This window comes from the organism of the source record quoted next, unplaced genomic scaffold (genome assembly GCF_019419815.1).
Source record: "Pyrus x bretschneideri cultivar Hongxiangsu unplaced genomic scaffold, Pyrus_bretschneideri_v1 Contig8, whole genome shotgun sequence".
NCBI lineage: Eukaryota > Viridiplantae > Streptophyta > Magnoliopsida > Rosales > Rosaceae > Pyrus > Pyrus x bretschneideri.
The window spans coordinates 4,442,539-4,467,875 of NW_025999820.1; the positions used below are offsets into that span (position 1 = coordinate 4,442,539).

At 37.2% G+C, this 25,337-nt stretch overlaps 4 protein-coding genes across 5 annotated transcripts; 2 read left to right on the forward strand and 2 right to left on the reverse strand.

Annotated features, from left to right (window-relative positions):
* Positions 1 to 7,753: 7,753 nt before the first annotated feature.
* LOC103957116 (F-box protein SKIP2) lies at positions 7,754 to 9,706 on the forward strand. Its single transcript, XM_009369213.3, has one exon. The coding sequence runs from the start codon at positions 7,872 to 7,874 to the stop codon at positions 9,474 to 9,476; it is 1,605 nt and encodes a 534-aa protein (XP_009367488.2). The 5' UTR covers positions 7,754 to 7,871; the 3' UTR covers positions 9,477 to 9,706.
* Positions 9,707 to 12,555: 2,849 nt separating this feature from the next.
* On the forward strand, positions 12,556 to 16,854 carry LOC103957127 (small RNA degrading nuclease 3). The gene is made up of 12 exons (XM_009369224.3): positions 12,556 to 12,736; positions 13,009 to 13,191; positions 13,279 to 13,368; positions 13,514 to 13,582; positions 14,081 to 14,221; positions 14,323 to 14,439; positions 14,540 to 14,609; positions 14,785 to 14,885; positions 15,227 to 15,361; positions 15,450 to 15,557; positions 15,795 to 15,902; positions 16,140 to 16,854. The coding sequence occupies exons 1-12, from the start codon at positions 12,695 to 12,697 to the stop codon at positions 16,539 to 16,541; spliced, it is 1,566 nt and encodes a 521-aa protein (XP_009367499.2). The 5' UTR covers positions 12,556 to 12,694; the 3' UTR covers positions 16,542 to 16,854.
* A 35-nt stretch (positions 16,855 to 16,889) lies between these two features.
* LOC103957138 (phosphatidylinositol 3,4,5-trisphosphate 3-phosphatase and protein-tyrosine-phosphatase PTEN2A) lies at positions 16,890 to 22,222 on the reverse strand. Of its 2 annotated transcripts, none has more exons than XM_009369233.3 (13): positions 22,089 to 22,222; positions 21,380 to 21,670; positions 20,582 to 20,683; positions 20,435 to 20,491; positions 20,147 to 20,212; positions 19,589 to 19,765; positions 19,374 to 19,460; positions 19,213 to 19,277; positions 18,844 to 18,920; positions 18,327 to 18,373; positions 18,090 to 18,220; positions 17,655 to 17,721; positions 16,890 to 17,521 (listed from the first exon to the last, which is right to left on the reverse strand). In XM_009369233.3, exons 2-13 carry the CDS (start codon positions 21,614 to 21,616, stop codon positions 17,045 to 17,047), a joined length of 1,590 nt encoding a protein of 529 aa, XP_009367508.2. In that variant the 5' UTR covers positions 21,617 to 21,670; positions 22,089 to 22,222; the 3' UTR covers positions 16,890 to 17,044. The 2 variants fall into 2 exon arrangements, with proteins under 2 accessions (XP_009367508.2, XP_009367516.2); XM_009369241.3 differs by lacking the exon at positions 22,089 to 22,222 and adding an exon at positions 21,937 to 22,082.
* A 663-nt stretch (positions 22,223 to 22,885) lies between these two features.
* LOC103957757 (UPF0481 protein At3g47200) lies at positions 22,886 to 24,822 on the reverse strand. Its single transcript, XM_009369963.3, has one exon. The coding sequence runs from the start codon at positions 24,664 to 24,666 to the stop codon at positions 23,068 to 23,070; it is 1,599 nt and encodes a 532-aa protein (XP_009368238.2). The 5' UTR covers positions 24,667 to 24,822; the 3' UTR covers positions 22,886 to 23,067.
* Between the last annotated feature and the right edge of the window lie 515 nt (positions 24,823 to 25,337).

Below are 25,337 nucleotides of genomic sequence, written 5' to 3' on the forward strand. Positions count from 1 at the left end.
CTTTGTGTTTTCACGATAAAGGTATACTGTTGTTGCTATCAGCCAAAGTTGTGATAAAAATAATCTGTTATTTGCTCAAAGAGATAAAGTTAAAGAGAAGAGAGTAATTAAACAAGTTGGTTTTTGTTTTTCTTTCTGCATGAGTACTCGCTATCATACAGGATAGCTCTAACATTTTCTTACGACAAAGAGTGACTGTTACAGTCTAAACTACAGCACTACCGACATCAATTTGGTCCATTTTCTGTTGGTATTTAGTACGTGATACTGACATAATACGGATTATCCATTAAGTAATGTGGTTCAACACTTGCATGGTGCTTGAATCAGTATATATTTGTATGTGTGTTTTTTTTTATTTTTATATAAGCGATATTAAAACAGAAGGGAGTTGAATATAAGATTTTGTAAACGCTCTTATCCGAGCTACGAATCTCTTGCCATACTCAACCGTAATTAGATTTACAACAGTAAGTAGAATCTGGCGTGCATGCTAAAGCTTTTCCTTTTTAAATAATATCCTTTTCCCCTCCATGCTGAAGTTACAAAAATGTTTTTGGGCCGAAGGCCCCAAAGCGCCGAAGGAAATTAAAGCCCATAAACAATATCCAGGCAAGTTTTACGAGTTGTTGTTAAAGTATTGAAGATGTTCTACGTACCACAGATTAATGATGCAATGATCCCCTTTTTCATGTAACGTCGTGTAACATGAGCCGTCCGTTAACAAACTTTTGGCCTCCAAGTCAAGTGGTGCTCAAAACAGAGATGGTGGCCCCAAGAAATGCATTTATGGGTGTTTTGAACTTGAGTTGGGAATTTCAGATCTTTACTCGTTTTCCATTGACCAATCATTTGAAGTTAGTTCTAGGAGATTTAGAGTTCGTTTTAATGTGTTTTTAAAATGACTGAAAGCGATTTTGATAAAAATGTTTTTAAAAAAATGCAAGTAAATCCTAGAAACGCATAACTGGTGCTTCTTGCAGAAAACAATTCAAGTGCTTTTGGAATCCAAAAACATTTTCTCTAAAAACGCTTTCAGTTATTTTAAAAGCACATCCAAACGAGCCCTTATTCACCAAACAAAGAGTTAAAAAAAATTATTGACAATTTTCGATACGATATACAACTCCAAACTCGTAGGACAAAAAATCCTAAATAGGTATCTCATTCGGAGTAGTATTCAACTAGGTATATGACGATAAAATATAAAATAAAAAGCTCTGCAAGTATAAATTATAAATAAATAAGCAAAAAATACTACTATAACTCAAAATGATTACTTAATTACCATTAAATCCTACCACATTTTCCAACCAGCCAGTCAAATTTTGGTCTCAAGGTCGACCGTCGATGTCCAAGAGTGGCTTTAAAAAAAATACATGTTAAGTGATGAATTTTCTAATAAATTCTCTAATTTTGTTGTGTATACATATAAAAACAATAAAACCACACAACAAACATAATTTAAGATGACAAATTTGCACCTATTGCTAAATTTTTAGGTCATCGTTGAACAATAAGTTGAAAAAATTCGGCACCAATAACGGCGAACGACGACAATTTTCGGCACTTACGCATGTGGCTTGTGGGTTGTGTGCTTGGGGGTAAAAATGTAAGTGTATATGCTTATAGTGTAGTACTGTTCTCAGTTTCACAACCAGAATCAACAGAATAGTTAACCTGGGTTGGTATGGCCTGGTTATTCTTTTAGAAGTTTGCATTCTATTTAAGGGATTTAGATCCCATCCGGATCCAAATTGTGGGAATTTTAGAGATTTTCATATCTTAGTTATTCATCGTGTATCGTACGGTCAGAAATTATTTGACTTTTTTATTTAAAATTAAACACAAATAGTACTTGACGAAAACTGATCATACGATGTACGATGAATGGTTATGATGTGGAGATCCATAGGATCGCCACAAAGTGGATCCGGAGAGGATCATCTTCCTTATTTAAGGGTCCAACTTCAATAGGAAAACTAATGAAAAGATATTGAAATAAAGGATAAAGTGAATAGTACCAGGATTGACTTTTTAGTATAAAAATATGATTTTTCGTTGAACAGTACTGTAGGTTTTCGTTAAAACTTCTTATTTTTAGGAGTATTTTCCTATTTTTAAGCTTCTCAAATGAGCATGTATACGGAAGGGGAGCAATAAGCATTATTCTATTAATAATTCTTTATAGGTTGAGAGCTTGAAATGATGAATGCACATCTTGTAATTGTTAAGTTGGAAAAAATTAAATATTAACGACAAATCAATCTAATGTTGACAATATATCGATCAAACATTGACTAAATTTGTTTGTACGTTCCAGTTTCCATCAAAAATAAGTTTGCCTAACAAATAGACTTGGGTTCTTATGCTAACATTATTAACTGTTTAGAGTTCTTGATTTTGCACACGCCAATTTAAAATATTTCAAAAGAAAAAAAGATTTGTCATTCAGAATTAAAAACAATCAAATATTGGAATATATGTATTTTTATCAAGTTAGCAATTCAAACACTTCCAAAATAACAATCCAAAGCTCCAAACACATGAATATTTGTTTGACGAACAAGAAAACATCGACAATATATAAACATTATTAGAAAATGGTTTCATGAAATCAAAACCATAAACTAACAAGGCTTGAAATGAAATTCAAACTGATGGTTGTATCGTAGCAAAATAAAAAAGACCAAACCCAAGACCAAGAACTGTGGTCTATACAAGATTTGGTATTAAGGTTTTCTTAAAATTAGGCTGCCCCGTTAGACAAAAAGAAGAAAAAAAAAAAACAAGAGATAATAAAATAACATAAGAGTAGGAGATATTCAACTCATCACGACCAACAATTAAATAAAGAAAAATTTTATTTGAACCCATATAATCTCTTTTTATACCCAACTTACATTCTTCACCCATATTGTTTTTTATTAAATAATAAATCTCTCTTTAAACCCAAATTTATTACCAAAACTATCCTCTCTAACCCAATTGAAAATGTTAAATTATCTTTACACTCATTTCCTTTATAAAATAACATATGTAATTGAAATTAAAAAAAAAAAAAAAAAAAAAAAAAAAAGGAGGGGTGGGCGTCCTTGCTCCACCCCTCTTTCCAATAGCCTTTCCATGGCTATTTTTTTTTTTTTTTTCCTTCTTTCTGCTACCAAACTCAAACATTTGCCTTTTTTATTTCTACTGGTGTGCATAAGCAACAAATCAAACAATTCATCCCTTTATATTTATCAACAAGCAAGAAAGTTTATAATTTAAGAATATTGGTAAGAAGTTTTTCCTTGGAATTTTCCAATTGCAAAAAGTTTAACAAACCATTCAGGATATTGATGAAAAAAATTGAAACCCAAATACTCATATTCTAAACTTTAAAAAAATTGAAATCAAAATAACAAAATATTCATAAATTGAGTCATATCTTAGTTGGAGGATTCAAAACTTCAAAATCACCATCCATCAATTAAAAAGTTTGTTTTTCTCTACAAGACCTATTAGAGTTTTAGTTAGAATGAACGTATGAGAAACAAGAAGTGATGGTAGAGTTTAATGAGTTTATTGATAAATTTGAATTTTATTATTAATTTCATTTTGTACTTAATTGTCACATTCCAGCTTGAGCCCTCACCACATCCCAAGCTCGACTCCACCGTAACACGATATTGTCCTCTTTGGGCCCCTACCACACCTTCACAATTTTGTTTTTAGAAACTCACACGAGAACTTCCCAGTGGGTTACCCATCATGGGATTGCTCTCGCGTGAACTCGTTTAACTTCGGAGTTCCAATGGAATCCGAAGCCAGTGAGCTCCCAAAATGCCTCATACTAGGTAGAGATGAGAATATACATATAAGGCTTACAAGATCCACTCCCATGGGCGATGTGGGATGTTACAATCCATCCCTCCTTAGGGGCCCGACGTCCTCATCGGCACACTAGGCCAAGGATTGACTCTGATACCAAATTGTCATATCTCGGCCTGGGCCCCCACCACATCCTAAGCTCGATTCTACCGTAGCACGATATTGTCCACTTTGGGCCCCTATCACACCCTCACGGTTTTGTTTCTGGGAACTTAGACGAGAACTTCCCAGTGGGTCACCCATTCTAGGATTGCTCTCGCGCGAACTCGATTAACTTCGGAATTCCAATAGAACTCAAAGCTAATGAGCTCCCAAAAGGCCTCGTGATAGGTAGAGATGGGAATATACATATAAGGCTTATAGGATCTACTTCCCTGGGCATTGTGGGATGTTACATTAATAGTAATTATGCAATGGGGTAAACTAGACAATTAACAATTTAAATTTAAGTTGGATGTAGAAAGAGGTTACATGGGTTCAAATAAAATTTCTCTTAAATAAACATTTTATGCAAGTTGCTATTGTATTTTTAGACGTCTCAACCTAAAGTTCTTGTTGCAATCATCCTATCATTTGAATATTTTTTCAACAAGTTGAAGGCTAGTCACTGATTGAGTTGTTGATTTGGTAGGATTTTAATCAGAAAAAGGGCCTCCTGTTTGAATAATGGTGAGCACGATGGTCCTAAATATTAGTATTTGTTTTTTGACCCACTTCACTTGAAAACGATCGTTCCCGAATTGGACGTTTCAAAATGAAGTTGATAGTGCAGTTATAATTGATCACAAACGTATGTGACCGTTCGTTGAAATGAACCCTTGGATCTTGACCGTTGTTAGATGCCATTTTTCTTCATGAAATCCAAGTTTTACATTTTCTTTTTGTTCATGAAGAAAATCAATATTATATTTATTAAAAAAGAAAAAAAATAATACAAAGATGAAAACAAATAAAAAGGGGATGTTGAAGAATTAGGTGGATCAAACTACTCATGAAGTTTGGTTGTTGGACTACTATTGTACCCTTATTCTCTTACCCTTACAAAATGGGGAGGAAGAACTAATATTCTCGGATTTATGGCTCGTTTGGAAGTGTTTTTAGAATGATTGAAAGCGATTTTTGGTGAAAATGTTTTTGAAACCAATCCCTAGTAAACATTCAAGTGGATCTTGTAAAAACACTATACGTGCTTCCTGTAAGAATCACATATCTGGTGCTTCTTCCAAAAAATAGTTAAAGTGCTTTTGGATCCAAAAGCGTTTTCAATTATGTTAAAAGTACTTTTAAACTAGCCCTTAGTCATTAATTACAATATTAGAATACTTCTTTCCGCTCAAAGCGAGTAAAAAAAAAAAAAACCTCCCATACATAGTGACTCATTGTCACCCCAAGCTGCTTCCCAAGTTGTACGTTTTCACGAAACCAATTAATCAACTGATTGCAATGAGTTAGTCATAATAATATGTAATGAACTCGTCATACAAGTGAATCAAACTTTTTTTTTTTTTTTTGAAATGACAAGTGAATCAAACTTGAGTGAAGAATATTGTTAGACTATAGTCCTAGTTATATTTTTTTGTACCTTATATTAGAAAAAAAAAATCAAACCTTAAACTTATCATAATCTTAATTTATTATCATATTCTTATTCGCTAGTTGAATTTACCCCAAGAGTTAAGGTCGATCCAAAACATATTGAATTAGATTGAATTATTTTGAGAAAATGCTAAGGAGGCTACATCTTTATACTACATTGGTATACTATATGATGTGACAAGTAATGTGTACATGCTACATTAATTAATGAATATCTTATCAGATGTTGATTTATGCATCAATTGCCACATAAAATGGTACATTAATATAAATTCAAAACTGGGATCTCTCTAGTATTACTTTTTATTTTGATTTGCTTAAAAATAAAAATAAAAAAATTAAATACCAAATACCAAATACGATTTTATACAAAAATAGAAATATTGTGACTCATGAGTCATGAGTGTGGTAGGGTCTCAAAATAATATCCAAATATAGAATGAGTCATGGCATGGCTTTTAAATAAAGGGATAAGGAAAAAGAAAAAAAATTGGTGGAGATAGCACTTGAGGGTTTATTCTGTTTCCCTTTTTTTTCCTTTCTCCATTTCCATTCATTACTTATTCCCTTTTCAGAAACAAAAAAGCAAAAGAAAAATGTTCATCCACCCAAAACAATACTCATTCATGCATGACTCACCAACTAGATATTTCGTTATAGTAGTCATATAGTAATACAGCCTAATGATATTTCTATTTATTTAGGAGGGTTTTAGGTTCGAATTTTGTGAACAACAAATTCAATATCAATTTAAATAGCTAACCTATTGTGTGGTTCATTCTCGTCTCTCATCCCTTTAGTGTGAATAATATAGTTGTATTCATAAGTCATAGTACAATGAGCAACCATAACAAATTGGCATTGAGCTCACAATCCAAGTAAGTCAAACTTAAAACTTCTAACTTACAATTAAATATGAATACCACTACTATACTATTTAATTCTTTTCTTATAGTTAGAAATTAGAATTATAGGTAAATGTCTCATTGTGTAAATCCTAAATAGAGATCATGTATGAATCCTATTACATCTAGAATATATTTCTTATCAGTACTTGAATTACTTAGAGAGCAAATTTTTCTTACCTTAAATATTCATCACGAGATGCGTCAAAAAACAAAAAATATTGATCACGAAATTTCTTAAGCCTCTTTTTTGTTTTGTTTTTTCCTTCCTTCTTTTTGTATCACACCTCTCCCTCTCTCCCCCTTAAAATAGACTACAGTAAGTTGTGACAACAAATCTAAATTAAAGCTTGGGTTAATTGTAGACCAAGTCCTAGTCAAGGGTACATAAACTTGTTTACTAATATTCTGAAAATCACATAAATCAAAAGTAGCATACAAATTCGGACGGCAAATCAGAAGACGAAGTCGAACAACCGACTGCTGACCCAAAAGAAGGAAAAGTAACAAGAAAGCACGATGTGGGGTATCAAAAAACACAATCACTGAATCACATAATCCTAATAATAATCCACATGCTTAATAATTCCACGCACAATTAGGCTAAAGCTGTGTACTTGAAAATTTTAACAGAAATGGTTAATTGCAAAATTCGCCCTTTAAATATTTGGGTTTTCTTCATTTTGGTGCTTTCAAAATCATCTTAGTTGAAATTTTCCATCTGGTTTATTGTAAATTGTATATCTACAATAAACATGACATAATCAATAAAAAGTCATGATTATGTTAAGAAAATTGACGAAAACTGACAGGACTAAACAATATGATTTAAATTATTTATCTACATGTGTCGCAATCTAAGTAATGCTTTCAATACCATTGTTTGCAAAAATACTCTACATGTATTGCAATTGTTCTTGCTCTATATGAGATGTTTCTTTAACGACATAGATCATATAATGGCTTGTTCTGTCCAAAAAATCGATCAAACTGAATTTCATCCGTCATTAACTTTGTCAACTTTTATAACGAAGCCAATCTACGGGGTAGACCCTTGTTAAACACACTTGGGAGGGAAAAACAATGAAGGACCAAGTTGCAATAGTCCATAATGTTTAGGCGACAAATCTAAATTTGACCCTAAAAAATTAAAAGTAAAAACAATAAAATAGGCGCGTATCTGACGGCCAAGGTTGAATAATGATGGTCGGCCGTGGCCCGTGTAGATTGCGAGGACGCCACGGAGCATCCCATTTGACGGGTCACATAAAACAGACTCCACGCCGTCGCCCACTCTCTACGCGCCTATTTCTCAGAGAGTTATTTTATATGCTCACAAGAAGAACTCACACACACACACACACACACACACCACTTTTTCAGATAACTTTGAGAAAACCAACCACCATCTCTCTCTCTCTCTCTCTCTCTCTCTCTCTCTCTCTCTCTCTCTCTCTCACCTTCTGGCGGCGCGTTCAGTTCACTCGCAGCTGCGCCATGGGACAGTCCTATTCGTTTCCTGAGTCTCCGGCGGAGCACAGTCCAAGAGAAATATCAACGAGCCGCCGTTTCAGCTTCAAACAGGTGGCGATTGTTTCATCCTTGAACGACGAAGACTCTGAGTTTCACGGGGAAGTCACCCAGGGCCGTGACTACACCTCCGATCTTCCCGACGAGTTGTTGGCGAGTATTTTTCACTTCCTCGGTGCCGGAGACCGGAAACGAAGCTCGCTCGTCTGTCGCCGGTGGCTGAGAGTCGACGGCCAGAGCCGGCACCGCCTCTCTTTCAACGCCCAGGCCGGGCTTCTCCCTTTCCTGCCTGCTCTCTTCGCCCGCTTCGACTCGGTCACGAAGCTCGCTCTTCGATGCGATCGCAAATCGATCAGCCTTGACGACGACGCTTTGGTCCTGATCTCGATTCGCTGCAGAAACCTCACGCGCCTCAAGCTCCGCGGCTGCCGGGAAATCACCGACCTCGGAATGACCGCGTTCGCGCAGAACTGTAAGGGCCTGAAGAAGCTCTCCTGCGGCTCCTGCCTGTTCGGCGCCAAAGCCATGAACGCCGTCTTCGAGCACTGCCCGGCGCTCGAGGAGCTCTCCGTGAAGCGGCTCCGCGGTGTCCACGACGGCTCGGAGCCGATCGGCGACAAAATTGCGTCGTCGTCGCTGAAATCGATAACCTTGAGGGAGATACTGAACGGACAGTGCTTCGGGCCGCTTATCGTCGGCTCCAAGAATCTCAAGACCCTGAAGCTAATCCGCTGTTTGGGGGATTGGGATACGGTTCTGGAAAAGCTTGAAAATGGAAACCGGAGTTTGATTGAAGTTCACCTGGAGAGGTTGCAGGTTACCGATTTGGGGCTTTCGGCAATTTCGAAATGCTCGAATTTGGAGGTTTTGCACATTGTTAAGGCTCCTGAGTGTTCAAATTTCGGGCTTATCTGTGTTGCCGAAAACTGCAAGATGCTGAGGAAGCTTCACATTGATGGATGGAGGACGAATAGGATTGGGGACGAAGGTTTGATTGCCATAGCCAAAGAATGCCCAAACATACAGGAGCTTGTTCTGATTGGTGTGAATCCTACCTCTTCGAGTCTAACTGCAATTGCCTCCAATTGCCAAAAATTGGAGAGGTTGGCGCTCTGCGGTAGCGGATCATTTGGAGATGCAGAGTTCGCTTGCATTGCTGAGAAATGTGTGGCGTTGAAGAAACTGTGTATTAAGGGGTGCCCAATTTCCGATGTCGGGCTTGAAATGCTTGCTTGGGGTTGTCCCAGTTTGGCCAAGATTAAGGTCAAGAAGTGCAGAGGAGTGAGTGGCGAGGTGGCGGAGTGGTTGAGGGAACGAAGAGGATCATTGACTGTGAATTGGGATGCTGGTGAAATTGGATCAATGGATGCTAGTGGCTATGCAGGTGGAGCTGTACAAAGCGCTGTGGAGTTTCCGGTTGATCATGTAGCGGTTGCCATTGCTCCAGCAAGTAGCAATACTCCAATGGCATTGTTTAGAACAAAGTTTGGTTTTTTTTCAGGTAGGAGTTTTGTTCCATGCACATTCGGAAGGTGGTCGGTTAATCAGAGTAGTTCCAGTGCAAACTTGTAGGTGAAGTTTTTGTGGGCTGCAAAAGTTGCCGTCGGGGCCTCAGCTCACTTTGGTACGTTGTTTACAGTGTATTCGTCAAATGAACATTCTTCTGTATTCATGGCCTGTTTTGGGCCTTTTCGTGATGTCCTTTTGAATTTTTTGGTAATTTGTTCGTTACATAACTTGTTTACTCTTTCCATGATATCAACATTTATGCGAGAATTCGAAACTACATTCGTTTTGATTAAGTTTAGGATGCCTGTTCGGTTTAATCTGAGCTCAATCTAGTTATGTCTCGCGTACAATGCAAGTAATAGTGCTCAGCCTAATGTGGCGATGTTTCGTGCAATTGCTTTCCCAATATGCCGAAGGTGTTCAGTTTCTGACCATTCGAAGAGAATTTGAAACTGCTTGTGTTTGTATTTACTCTTCTGTGTGGAAACGTTGGTGAATGTACTTGAATTGATGCTGCATTTAACTTTTGTAACCTGACTGATATTGTTTAATTGAGAGGCCATCCGTTCAAGGGTTCATTAAAAGCGCTTTTAATCATTCTAAAAGTGCTTTCAAATAGTCTTATTTTTGAATTTCTTGAAACATTTTAATTAAGCACATGGTTAATGCTTTTGAATTGGCAGCAGTAGTATTGCTTTGTTTTGCTTTGCCCACGGGAAAGGGCGACGAGAATATTTGTTTTGCTTTGACTAATCTATGCGCGTTTGTTGCCATCGGGTTGACATATTCCTCTGAATAATAGTACTAATAGGTAATCGGTGATGCGTATAGATTAGTCAAATCAGCTGATTATGCAGCACTAATTGCGCTTATGTTCCATATGAACTATGTTAATACGGCGGTAGACATTCGATTGCACCCACAGCACAATATGATTTTGAAGGTCACGCTTACAGGTCTTTGATTATGGATTTTTAAAAGAAAATTTACTCTTTTCCGATTCCCGTAGACGTATGGAAAAGTTATGCGGTGAAATGATTCATTTTTTTATATTATAGTAAATACATAGAACTCAAGAATTAATATGATTTGAATTCATATTTTTTGTAAGTAAACATGCTCTAAGAGTATTTTAGTAATCAAACTAGTTTTTATTCCGTTAGTAAACACTTTGTTGGGATTTAACTTAATTTTCTTTATGATTCCTAACTGTTAGTGAAAACTTTAATCGGTTGGTCTTTCGATATCATGCTCACTTTGATTACTTCTTGTTTTGATTTCATGTATGTAAACGTACCCTAAAGTGTTTCATAGTAACATTAGTTTTTAGGAAATTTACAAAAATAAACCTCATTAGGCCCGTGGAACAAAAGTACTAAAGTGAGTTTCTATTGTTTTTCATTTGAAAAAAAAAAAAAAACTAGCTTCAGATTTAGCTATATATTTTTTTTAAGTTGGTAATCATCTTTTAAGATGTTTAGTTATGAATTATCGTGATTTATTCATAGAAATTAGTCTCGTAAAATTTTGCCGCCACCACCACCTCCGCCACAATCATTGGTTCCACAACGTCCACCACAACCACAATTGCTACCACTACCGCCACCGCCACCATTGCCACCACTGCTGCCACAACGGACACCATTGCCACCACAACCGCCAACCATAGTTGTTACCGCTACCCCTATGATCATTGTTACCTTTGCATCCCAACCACCACCCCACTATTGACACCACCTTCATACCCCCGACCATTGTCGCTACCATCACCATCACTTCCCCCACCTCTCTTGTCATTGCCACGCCCTACCATATCTATTTTTGTCATTATATACAATTTTATCATTTTTACATTGAAAATTACCACTCTTTTACACTACTTTTCATACTTACAACACTTTTAAAAATACAGTTTATTAAATACTCATCTACTTCATTTATATTTGATTATTCTTAAAGCATAACAGACACAATTTTTTTTAAACACAACAAAATCTAGTTGGCCCTTAAGAGTGGCTTGCCTCTTGGCTCATAGCATTCTAATGTAATTTTGTATTCTTTCGGGCCATTGTCAACCATAAAATAATAATTAAAAAAAAAATGCTTGTCAATTGATTTTCCCTATTAAACTGTCATTTAGTCTCATTTTATTTTTTAAAATTAGTTTTGTTTCACTTTGCCCTTTTGAAATTGCCATTTTTGTCTCATTTAGTTTAAGTTCACCCTATGTTGTGTATTTCGTCAAATAGACGTTAAATTAAAGGGTAGTATGAACATTCTATTTTTGACACAACTCTTTGCCTTAAACATGGCCTCTAGAACAATCCTAATTCTATTTTTGCAACTCTAATTAAAACCCACATTCGTCTCTCTTGCGAATTGCTATGGAGTTGTAGCTGCAACCATTATCAAAAGAAATAATTGGTTGTGTTTCAAAATGTAATCCAAGTCACTCATTGAATCCAATGGTTGCAACTACATTTCCGCACAAATCTGCAAAAAAACTAATCCATGCGGAGTTTGATTTAGAGTTATAAAAAATGGAGTTGGGATTGTTTTAGTAGGCAAGTTGGGACAAATAGTTGTGTAAAAAGAAATGTTCATACTGTCAATTAATAATACGGTCTAATGATATTCTTTTTTATTTGTAAGTGAAAGATCTTAATTCGATCTTTGCTAAAGATGAAGTTGAACCACATTATTATGTTAAGCTCATTATAAGATTTAGCCCACTTCCCCACCTTCATAATGTAGATACTATTGTTTGTTCATAAAAGAAAATGTCCATACTAACCTTTAATTTAATGTTTATTTGACGAAATTGAGGAAAACAAAGTCAACTGAGACTAATGATACTAAAATAACAATTTTAAAGAGCAAGACAATACTGGTTTTTAAAGGTAAAATGAGATTAGATAGCTTAATGGAGCAAATAAATTAATAAAGGACCACCTAATTCTGTTTAGTGATATTCATTTTTACTTGTAAGTGAAAGATATTCCGTTGGATTCTTGTGAAAAAAACGAGTTCCATATTCTTTTTTACTTGTTAGTGAGAGATATTTAATTTGATTTTTATAAAAAACAAACCCCATTATCAGGCGTAGGCCACTCCCCACGAATCCCGAAAATATCAAAAACACCCTTGAGGTAAGGATCCTTCTTTGGAACATAGGCTAAACCCTATATACGAAAAACCATAAACCCTCCCAGTACCCCAGCCGCCCGCCACACGAACTTTGCGCCGCTGCTCTCCGCCTTGAATTTGGTCGTCACCGGAAAATGCTTCCAATGGATGATTTATTCGCCACCGCAGAGAAAAAGGTTCCTTGTCTCTCTATATCACAGCTTCATACTTTTAGTCTCTCAGCTGAGTTTTCACCTTGCATTTTATTTTACTCAATTCGAATAATTCGCCTGTTCTACTTTCTGGGATGCCGATAAAACTGATTAAAAGGCAAATTAAGCTAACAAATTAACAAATTTTAAGTTTAAGCATTATTGGGTTGTAACTTGTTTGGGTTAATTGTGGGAAAAGTTGGATGCTTTTGTTTTTTGTGAATTTTGTTGATTTTTCTGAAATTTGTGGTCGATAGGTTCTTGTGGAAATTGTGAAATTGGCCCAAAAGAGAGGAATGAAGGGTGATAAAGGAGACTGGAAGCAGTTTTTAAGTAGTTATGATAAGAAGTTTGGGGCTAGCTTGAGTGATCCCGGGAGGCGGTCTAATGACGTGTTGACTGCATTTTTAAAGACATTGAACAATGAGGATGATTTGAAGGTAATCAGCTGTGTCCAGTTTGTATGTTAATTTGATAGAACAGTTGTTTAGCTCCAATGATTATTGTCTTCCCTTTCGTGTTTTCAGGTTTTGGCTAAAGTTGTCCAATGCCATACAAATCGCCAAGCTGTTGAGCAATTGTTAAAGAATTTTCCGGAAAATGAATCCCCAGAGCAGGTATGTTTTTTTGTTGCAGTTTGGTTATTGGTTTGGATGGGCCTGTAATTTTAAAGGGGCAGGCTTTCCTAGTTGTTAATTGCCTTTTAATTTTGAATATGCACAATTTGTTAGTATTAATTTTGTTATGATGTTGGCCATGCAGAAGCTTGTCCGTGCAACTCTGGAACACCCACAATATCCATTGGATTACTCGGTCGTATCAAATGATCAGGTTATCTGGCAGTATCTCTGCTTGCATTTTTGTTTTAAAGTTGCATTAATTGTGAATGTCTTAACATCCATATGAATCCTTGTGGTGAAATTGCTTCTTGCTTTCTGCATTGCTTCAGATTTCTTTATTACATATACAGGATATGCATTTTCCTACTTGCCTATGATCCATTTTAAGGTTAAGGTATTTTACGGTGTTGTTTGTCCACGTTTATCTTTTCTGGTTGGAAAGGGATAACTTGTGATATTTTGTTTAGCAAACTGTTTGTCGCTGTACACTGAATGGCAAATAGCAATAGAATTTTATTTCCATTTATATGTAGCTATCATACTTTTCATGGCCCTGATTTTGTAAAACTGATTACAAAAACTTTTGGCATTTCTACTTTGACTAAATTATAAGTGATATGCTGTAGAAATCATAGCTTTTCAAATGGCTGTAAGTTTTACCTGGTCACGTGGTTTGTCTCCCTGTTAACTTGTATAAATGGCGAAGCAGGATTGGGTAGCTACAAAGCTAGGTAAAAAGTCTAAGGTGATGACCTCAAATGCAATGGTTGCTGTTGATTGTGAGATGGTTCTATGTGAAGATGGCTCTGAAGCTTTAGTAAAGGTGTGCGTTGTGGATGCAGATTTACAGGTATAGCTGCTCTACGACTTAGACTAGTTATCTGATTAGTGCCTAGACCTTTTTGAACTCCCCCTTCTATAACCGTATGAATTTGGACTTTGGCTTTTCAGGTCAAACTGAATGAATTTGTAAACCCTTGCAAAGAAGTTGCTGACTACAGATCTGAGATTACAGGAGTTTCAGTAGCCGATTTGGATGGAGTTACATGCACATTGAAGGATATACAGGTATTAAGGTTATTTATACGTTTCAAGGGGATTTTTTTCAATCTGATTTCAAGGGATTATGCACGACACTTTTTTCCTGACTTGTTGGTTTATATTGTAGAAACGCTTGAAGAAGTTGTTGTCAGATGGTACTATTTTAGTGGGGCATAGCTTATGCAATGACCTGCAAGGTAAGTTCTGTTGTTCCATAAGTAGATGTTTAGGCCTTTTTGATGTCTCAAACAACTCATTGTATCTTCTTGTTTTCCTTTTCAGTTTCTGCAATTTAAGTATGGCTTTGTCTTTCTTTTTTTATTTCTGTTGTATTGTTCATTGTTCTTAATATTACTCTTTTTTTGCTCACAGCATTGAAGTTGGAACATGTCAGAGTGATTGATACTGCATATATCTTCCAATACTCTGATGGCCCTATCCTTAGAAAACCTTCCTTAAATAATTTGTGTAAGGTAAGTTATAAGAAGCTGGTTTATCGCTGTTATATATCAGTCGAATTTTCACATACCTCTTGCTCTGGAATCTGGTAATTAGTCTATTGCATGATTCTGCAATTCAGTGTCAGTTTTTCTTTGTCCATTTTAATTAGGAATGACTTGGACTTTTTTGACCCTTAAGTTCTTGATTGTTGCAATGTGGGCAATTATTTATTAACTTAGGCAATTTAGGATGGTGGTCTGCATATTGTTATTTGTTTTTTGGCATTGCATAAATCACAAGAATGAAAGCAAAGAAATAATGGGTTGGAATTTTTTGAGATAGTTGACTTATATTTCCATATTATCTTTTCCAGTCTGTATTGGGTTCTGAAGTCCGGAAGCAAGGTTCTCCACACAATTGTCTAGATGATGCTCGTGCTGCAATGAAACTTGTTCTTGCTAAGATAAAGGGCGAAGTTGGCTTTATTGCTCCCCCAGCTCAGGAGGATGTGAGTTTTTAGTTTTTCATCATTTTTTAAACTTCAAGACAGGATTCCAGGTACATCATCATTGTCTTAATAACTCTTTCAATTGTAGGTACGGGAAGTTAATATGGCAAAGCTACTTCTCCACAGGATACCAATAACAGTGCCTAGTGAAGAACTGCACAATGTCATTCCCGGGAACTATACGATACAAGTCAAGGTTCAATATAGATCCCTTAATTGTTTAATTTTTTTTAATAGAATGCATGTTCTGTGTGCTTTAGAGGTATAATGTTATGGTTTTACTTCCGAAAGACCTTCACACATCATATCATAGATACTGAGGTTGGGCTTTCATTTTGGGTAAAATAGTCTCGGTCTCATATTTTTCTCTCCCCCCTTCCCACTTTCTTCCCTGCTTGTTACTGTGAAGTTAATATAGTTAAAACATTTCCAGCAACCATCTGTGAAAGCGCAAGGAGATAAATATTCTGCCTTTGCTATCTTTACGAGTCCACAAGAAGCACATCAGGCATATGAAAAAGTCCAAGGCAGCCAGGAGAAGGTACATATGACAGATATATCTTTATACCATTAACAATGTTGAACACATATATACGGTAGTTTAGTTTGTACGTGCCATTCTTTTCACATGAGTATATTTTTATACCCTTTGATTTTCATTTGTGTGCTTTCATGTGATGAGGTTAATTTTCATTACAAGGTATTTTTGTAGTCTACAAGGCACTCGGATTTGTTTGGTTGTAAAGAAACATAACGTTGTTAATCTATGTTATTATAGGACTCATGTGGACGGCCCCAGAAACTTATTGCATTTAAGCTCAGCACTGGTGTAACTGCTGATTTATTCGTTCGTAAAATGGCAAACATTGATTCCTCTGCCCAAGTCTCATCTAAGAGAGCTTTAGAAGTTGAAGAGAACTCAGGGGTACATAAGAAACAAAAGACAGGTCAAAAAATAGAAGACAAGACGGCGGCAGAGCTAAATCAGTGCTGCGATCACCTTAAAGAGATAGAACGGTTGAAGCAAGAACAACAGAAGGCCACAGAGAAGTGTTCTGATCAATTAAAAGAGATCGAAGGACTGAAGCAGCAACTCCAAAATAAAGAGTTTGAAATTTCTACGCTGAATAAGATTGTTTCCAAACTCCAAGGGGGCAAGAAAAAGGGAAGTAGACTTTAGTATGGCCCCGAGAATTATCTCAGCTCTGGAAGGCATGTCAGTGCTCACCGCGTTGGAATAGCTTATAGCTCTTTGAATGTGATGGACAGATAACATTAGGCCTCGCGAAGGAAAGGTTGAAGGCCTCATTCTCGGAAATTATGGCTTCCCCGTGGCTCCCGTCGAGAAGTACGTCACTTTTGCTGCTGATCAATTTTGACTGGTGGGATTTTTTTTTTTTTTTTCCCAATGATACAGATTTTTAATGTGCAATGTAATATTTATATGCAACTTTTATTGGTGATACAATATTCGATTCTTTTTTATCGTTAAACGATTGAGAAAAATGACGGGATAACGCCTTTTCAATCACCATTTGAATCTCTGATAGCTCTATTGAAACAATGAGGTCAATCAACCAATATCTGATTCCTATGTTCGTCCCGGAACTCTGCGTTATCTATTGTTTCGAATAGTGAATACACTGGTGTTTCTTGTACAATTTCAAGGAAAACTCAACTGCTTCATTCGCTATCTAAATCGTCATCCCCAAAAGAGAAAACTGAAGCATCCGCGGCCATTGCCCTAATATCATCTCCCCCAGATGAGCTCAACTTGCGGGAGTGGCCCGGGCGAGACTTTCCAGCCCCATCATTAGTTGGTTTTCTGGAATTACTCCGCGGGCTATCCACACTTCTGGTGTTAGATGGATGATTAGATGCAGAAAGTCCAGCACTAGAATTCGCTTCTGCTTGCCTGCTCATTTTATCCTCGGTCTCATCTCCATCACTATCCGAAAATACATCATCACCATCTTCACGCTGAGAGATTTTACTGTGGTTGGGATTTCCAGCAACACCATGGCTTGAAGCATTGGCATCACTTGCGCTACCCTCAGGTGTTCTACCGGAAGAATCTGCTTTAGCTTTTGTAGGTAAAGTAGTACCATCATAGTCTATCATCACAACTTCAACCTGGAATCCGGGACAAGGTAATTTTCTCTGCAAATAACAACCACCGGTGTTTCACAAGCAAGCACCGCGAAGAAACAGAAATGTAGGGTAGAGAAACAGAGAGATGATCTAACATTTGACGTATATCATAGTCAGAAGTAATTAGAGTCAAACCATTTACCTTCTCATAACCATCGAGGTCATCTGCAGTTAGGATTTTTCTGTTTTCCGTCATTGTATTTAACCAGCTGAAAAAGGGGTAAGAATATAAAGGAATTCAATCATTCAATCTGGCAGTCTAGTCTCTTGCTACATAGCACTAAATGCTATGAGCATTGGATGGCCTGGATTCATGGGACTACTATAAAAGCAATAATTCAAACCAATCCAGGCCATCCAATGCTCATCGCATTTAATGCTTTGTAGCATGGAATAATTTTCCTGTTTCTTGTACCGCAATTGCTGAAAGTAAAATTTTGGGTAGGAAAATAGCAATATTACGGAGCAGGTTCTGTGAAACAAATGCATGACAGATTCAACATTCGTCATTAAATTAGTGAAGGAAAGTTACATCATAACATAAACAAGAGTAAGATAGGGGAACCGATGTACATACCAATAGAAATCTCCATGGCTATCTTGGAATTGGATTTTGAAATCCCCCACTAACTCAGCCAGACCAGGTTCCCTTGGAAGAGCGAAAACCACAAACCCTTTCTTCCGTGCATTGATCCAAAAATCTTGTGGCTAAAAGAATGAGATGGTGGGCTTAAATTAGAAATTCAATGGATTTCTACATGTGTATATAATAAATTTAATTAGTATGAATTGTTTTACTTTGACAAGCGCTTACCATTAGATCTTTCGTTTTTGGATGCTTCCTTGATGAGAACAAAATTCCTGTGCATTGGGATAAACATCTTGATAAGTGACATAAAACAGCTTCTGAACGTGGAAAGAGTGAAGGCATTTTTCGGAATGGACATGTATGCACGGCTCTAAAAATACGCACATGCAAGAACATTGACACAATGAATCATATCGATCAGTATGAAACTGTATTATCATCACAACTTCAAGTACTGTCCTAGTACTCAACGGCAACTCTGTGAAGCATTATCTGTAACCCAGTACTAGATTCCCTAATCACAAGTGCTCGTTTCTACCCAAACAAACTCAAGGTTCGACAAGTAACTAGTTCAGGAAGTGAACAATATTAGAAAAAGGATCACTATTTATAAACAAAAATGCCACTTGGGAATCAAGAACAGTACAGCAACTTATATTCTGTTATTAATTATCTATCATAAAAAGTGTGATGGTTCAAAACATCACAGAATATTGCAAGGATGATAGTGTCAAAGCTTTACCTTTATGATCCGAGATTGTAATGGAGGGCCTAATCCAATAAGGGCAATTGTGAAGCCGAAATCCCCTGAGCATGCACCTATAATATCGCAACTTTAGTACCTTATATAATGGAGTCTTACCGACACACATGTAGACAAACAGACACACACAGAGGCAGGCAATCTATTTTCAGAACTTTAGATATGGACGATTTAAATGCATCTCACCCACTGTGCACCTTAATCACTTATATCTTATTCAATAGCTCAAATCTTCAACTTAATTCCTCAAACTAGGTCCTCATTACAACACCAATGTACCGCTTAGATACATATATACAAGTGAAAGGTCAGACTGCTACATTTTGGAGAAGTGTATCAGACGTGTACCTTCGAGCTGGAGGAGTTTCTCCATTGCAGTGTTTTAAGATATGCTCAAAGTATTTGACGTATCTCTGGGAAAATCATACAAAAAATTGTTAATCCCAATGATGTAGATAGATAAGGAACATCAAGCTTAAACGGGAAATCCAAAAATTTAACTGACTCACAATCTGACTTGGGAGAACCAGAGCTTTTCCATCTATACACCTTTTATGGTTATAGTAATTCATGGCCTCCTCAGCCGTAGGGAAGAACTGCATATACATGGAAAAACAAACAAGAAAAAGTTATAGTCATAAGTGCAAGAAATATAAAACCAAAAGAAGCACCAACATTTCCACCATACAACCCCAGGTCTTAAGGTGCTGATTATTGATCTTACCTTAAGAAATAAGAGAAGGCTACAAATCATTACTCCTGTCCTTGCCATACCAGCTTTACAATGAACCACCACAACATTTTCAATGCCCTCCTTTAACCATGAATGAGCACTTCGACAGAAAGATTCTATGAGTTCGATTGGGGGGCAATTATGATCATCAAATGGGAAACTTGCAGCCTTAAAACATTCAGAGAAGCCAAATATAGAAGAAGCTGTTATTCAACATGACTGAAAAACAGAATTACAGCAACAAAAAAGTTAAATTTTTAATCTATTTGACTATACTTTCAACTTTCTTCTTTCCCAATATATTAACACATACAAGATAGCCCTCATTAAGTCATCACATCATTCACACAAATATCTTATGATTTCATCAACGGCCATTTTGTTATTTAATCAAGATGTTAAAGTGAAGAACTTTAATAGCTCCATCAATGACACAGAATTCTCTTTTTTTTTTCTTTTTTTTTTTTTTTTGCATATAAAAAAGTGCCAAGCACTTCACCTAGCAGCAATAAGCTTTCAACACAAAGCAAGTGAAGACAAAAAATACACCTTCCCCTCAAATCGCGATGCATCATACAACCTCTCTGAACAAAGATTGTACACCTTATATTTTCCCTGCAAAACAAATGTCAAATTGACAGAAACTTTTTAACTAGTTATTGGCCAAAAATACAAAGCTTTAATTATAAAAGAGGAACAGAACCGGAACTGGAAATAAGCTAGAAAAATGTAAAAACATGTTCTTAAGCCCACCATATATTTCCTGAATTGTAAACAGATTTTCATGTTCCATAAAGTAAAAAATTTATGCCTTCAGATTTGAAAACCGTTTCTCACCTTGTGAGTAGTTTCAAGAAAGCTGATGACTTCTTCCATATGATTTCGATAAAAACCCTGCATCACATGTTTTAGTTGGTACGTTAAAAATGATACAACCAAACTTAGCCTGCTGAATTTCAAACATAAACCACGTAAGATTATTACCTCAACATATCCAAATAGGCCGGAACTTATATCTCCAGCTGGGAAACCCATCGCAATTATATTCTCAGTAATGTATGTCAGATCCAAATCAAAACCTCCCCCCTGCAAATTTAGTGCAGAATAAGTGTCATGGGAAACATTCTTTGTAGAAGAATCACCATTTTATTGAAGGTGAAGACAAAGGTAGTAGTAGGTCACAGGAAGAAAAATGCAAGCAGTTGCAATCAAATGAACTGAATGTAACTACATGCAATAATTAAGAGTTTGACAAAATAAATGGGGAAAGCATACACATATGCACATACACCATAATAATTCGTGAATGTTTACACGAAGACATGATTAGTAGAGTTTCTCACACAATTGTTTAAAAGGTCAGCATGACCAAGTAATACAAGGAAATAAGAAATGGACTTTGAATGCCATTGAAGTTTCTATTCACCAAGTACTTTATTATCATAAAAAACAGGTCTGGTGTATATACTCTGGGTATCAGTGGCCTCATTTCATATATCTCATGATTAGTTGAATAGTAAGATGGGTTGACTATGAAGGAAAAGTTCGTCATCACCTAGTCACCGCATGACTAAACACTCATTCCAATCTATGACCAGTATGTAATATTGTTGATATTGTTGTCTGTAGAGAATAGAACTAAGCTAGCAATCTACATCCATTACCCACATTCACATTCTATCAGAATTTGAAATGCAAATAAAGTAGTTGAATTTGTGACAGACTCGGCATTATTAATCAAGAAACAAAACCGAGGCACACTCATTAATTCTGGTAAGGTACCTGGTATCTTCGTTTGTTTTGGGAGACCAAATGGCGCGCCTTGACCTGCACAGCCTTCACTGCGCTCTGAGACGTGTTAACCAAACCCTTTGTAAATGACAGAAATACCCCAGATACCGCTTTTGCATATTGAGTGCTATTATTATCTTGACCAGAGGCAGCAGCAGCAGTAGCATTTTCAACCCCAGAATCTTTAGCAGGAGGTTGAGTTGACGGGTCAGTAGCTTTCGACTCCATTCAGGGAAATCAATGGAGATCCTAACACTACCCAGGTAGAACTCAATGGAGATCCTACAACAGCACATCAACAGGAACAAGTAACCAAGTGAAGTAATTGCATTACAACATAAAGAAATGAATCAAAACTTGGGCAAAAGGATTTCGTGCGTGGAATATAAGCTGAATCGCAAAAACCCAATTGAAAACGAAGATTAACGGTTAGAATAATACATTTCAACATACAAAACCAACAAGCAGTCAATCAGAAACATGGGTTTTAGCCTAAATTTGTAGCATTCAAGTTCTTGATGAACAACATTGCACCGTAAGATTCATACCTCACAAATAAACGTAGGAAGATGTGCCAAGATTCATCTTTACAATGGCAAATGTGAAAATTTCATGGGCTATCACCAATCGAAATGACAAATTCAAAACATTTGGTGCCAAATCGTGTAAATATGCGTATAGAGTGGGCAACGTGGCTTACCGGGAGTCTAGGTTTGAATCGGAGGATTTGGGTCTGTATAGAGGCGGAGATCCTTTCAGGCTTTTGAAATTTTATTGAAATGTTGAATTGAAAGCTGCCCAAGATATGAAATGTTGACATTTACCATTTACCATTTACCATTTACCATTTACCATTTACCAGGCAGGAAGATTCAATTACTGGCCGTTGTTCGTTCATCGTTGGTTCATTATATACTTTTCGCATGCTTCCAAGAGTAAAATACTTTTCGGAAGCTTTAGGAAGGGATTCCATTTTTCTAAAAAAAAAAATAATAGAGGGTAGTTGTAAGGCCCACACCACATTGAACTTTAACGATTCGAGCTATCTATTTTTTAAATTGCACTACATAGATCATTATTACAATATATTCGATGTAAAGTAGATGCTACAACTAATTCCTTTTTTTTTTTTTTAAATGAGGATTCCTTCCCTTAAATTTAAGGGGCCTTAACTTAGTTAGGCAAAAGTTCAATTTACACACCTAATGCTTCAAGAACATACTTCTCATACACTTACTATATTGAAGATTCGTTTATGTTGTAATTGTGATATGGTCATTCGCTTATGGCGAGCAAAATGGTTTAGCTTACTAGTTTTTTCCTAACGCTTGTGTCGGTAATAGCGTTGTCATTCCGAGAATTGCAATGAAACTTTTCTGGTGTAGTTGTGATGACATTGATTGGGACATTGGAGGACGTTGTTTTGCCGATGATCGAGGGTTGCTTTGGGTTAAAAAAAGTTGTCATGCTCGATTGCTTTAATCACGAGATCATAGAAATTATATGCATTAGGTACAAATACAATGTGTTTCCAAAGAATCTACAAACTCGTACGTTTAGCATGCCGACTTGTAAAAAAGGATGAAACCAGAATATGACATGAAATTTTGTGTCACAAAACAAAACACTCACACTCTGCAACCCAAAACTCAGAGAGGAAAGGCATTGGCATGTTGAACTTAGTTCGGTGGCCTGTAATAGCCGTAGACTCCATAGAAGGTCTGTGCGAAAGTGAGAAACAACAACACGACAGCGGCGATGAAGGAGATGATGGCCCAGGGATTGCTGAAGTAGTTGTGTTTTAAGCTGGCACGCCAAGCGTTCCACCTGTGGTCGTAGTAGCGGTTCACATCCGCTGACAGTCGGGAGAGATAACTGTCGTTGATATCGAAAACCACCTCTTGACAGAGGCGGTTAAAGAGGTCAGCAACCTCATCGTCGCTGCCAAGCCAGTGCTCAATTATTCCACAATAATGGAGGTACGCTACATCATGTGGAGAGTTGATCAAGTTGTCCATGAAGATCACGTAGGATGTTATGTCATTGCTGCAATCCAGATGACACTGCTCGAACGCAATCAGATTGAGGAAGAGAGACTTGGTACCATCATGGATCAAGAGCCTGGGAATTTTAAGAATCCCATTCTCGAATTTCACGTCCCAAAACCTATCCGTCTTCCTTTTCTTGAACTTGATCCCAGCCTCCCTTAGCTCCGTAACGCAATGAATCAACTGCTGCCCCCGTTTATCTGCAACCCGATTCGAGTGTGACCATCTCTTGATCCAAACTCTCGGCACAGCCTGAAGCCCCGTGCGCAATAGACTTCGCCTGAACACGTCAAGACAATGAAGGCCACCTTGTTCAGACAGCGGATCAAAGGTGGTTGCGTATGCAAGCGATGACTCGAGTTTGTTCCTATCGCTCTTTGTCAATGGCTCGTCAGTTGGCATCAATGGATCGAAAAACCGAAGTGCTAGCTTAGCTACAAGTCCTTTCTGCTCAGGATCTCGCAACTGCAGCCCTAATAACCGATCAAGAATGAAAAGCGGAAGCTGATTCTCAAGCATGATCATGTCCCTCTGAATCGAATGCATTGTGCCACGCATTGCAAATATGGGATCATTTCGAGGGTAACCTAGTTGCTTAAATCCCTCACCAACGCCGCGAAACAGCTCGAGCACAAAGCAACCGTCAAGCACCATCATTTCGACGAACTCATTGCTGCTGAGCCCCAATGCAGCTGGCCCTTCATAGCAAGCTCGAGCCTTTTCTTCAACTTCTTTTATAGAATTAAGATACAGCTCTATGCACTGGTTTGTCCGCTTCAGCATCCGATGAAGCGACCGCCATTTGTGGCGGTCCATTTGGCGAAGACGCCTCTTGCCGTGATGGTAAGGCCCCAAGGACACAATCTGAGGCACAATGGCTTTATCATCACCTTCTCTCAAGTAATGTGGGACTTTGTAAATGCAGTGCTTTGCCCACGAACTCGCCGCGTCGTCCTGGCCGGCCTGATCAAGTTTGTCTTTGATGTTGATCATCCACTCGGATTCCGGCGACTTGGGTCCCTCTTCAAATTTCTGATCACAACCATTTTGGATCACAATTTGGAGTGGCTCAGATGGTTGCTGCTGCTGATGATGAACATGTTGCTGTGGCAGTTCAATTGATCTGTTTATGGAAGTAGTAGTCTTCGCAATTCCGGATTCCACTGTTTCTCGGAGTTTGACTGTAATGAGGTACCAGCTCAGGAGCTCCTTGTTGAACACAGCAACCATTACTTTTTTTCCCTCAAAAATGCTGTCCTAAGCTTGGTTTTTGCTTGAATCCAAGCAATAAAAAGCAGAGATTGCAAAGCAATTTTTTCTTGAATACACGCATCACTTAGTGCGGATACATATTTGAGCGTTGGATTTGATCTAGCAACGTAAATTTAGTGACATAGGACCGTTGGATTTTGCTTGTAAGGGGTCAACTGTCAAGGGTTCAAAGATGATGGGGTGGTTGCTAACAACACGATATAAGGTGGCTTATATGGTTGTTTAATAATTTAATAGATGTAGACCAATGGTGCAGTTGTCGTGGAACCTTTTTAATGTGACTTTTAGGTGCAAAGAATAGAACTTTTATGGGAATTAATTCTTCTATTACTTGTTTAGAAATATATACATGTGCTATCATAGTTTTACAAGGAAACAAAAAATATATACACAAACCTACTTAATAAAGGACTCCTATTATTAACATTCCCTATTTTTCCTAATATTGACTCACGCTAACACTCCCCCTCAAGTTGGTGCATAGATATCACACCTGCCCAACTTGACAAGCGAGTCATCAAACCTTCGACTACATACTGCATGAGTTAGAACGTCTGCAAGTTGCTCCTCTGACTTCACAAAAGGTATTGACACAATCTTCCTTTCAAGCTTCTCTTTAATAAAATATC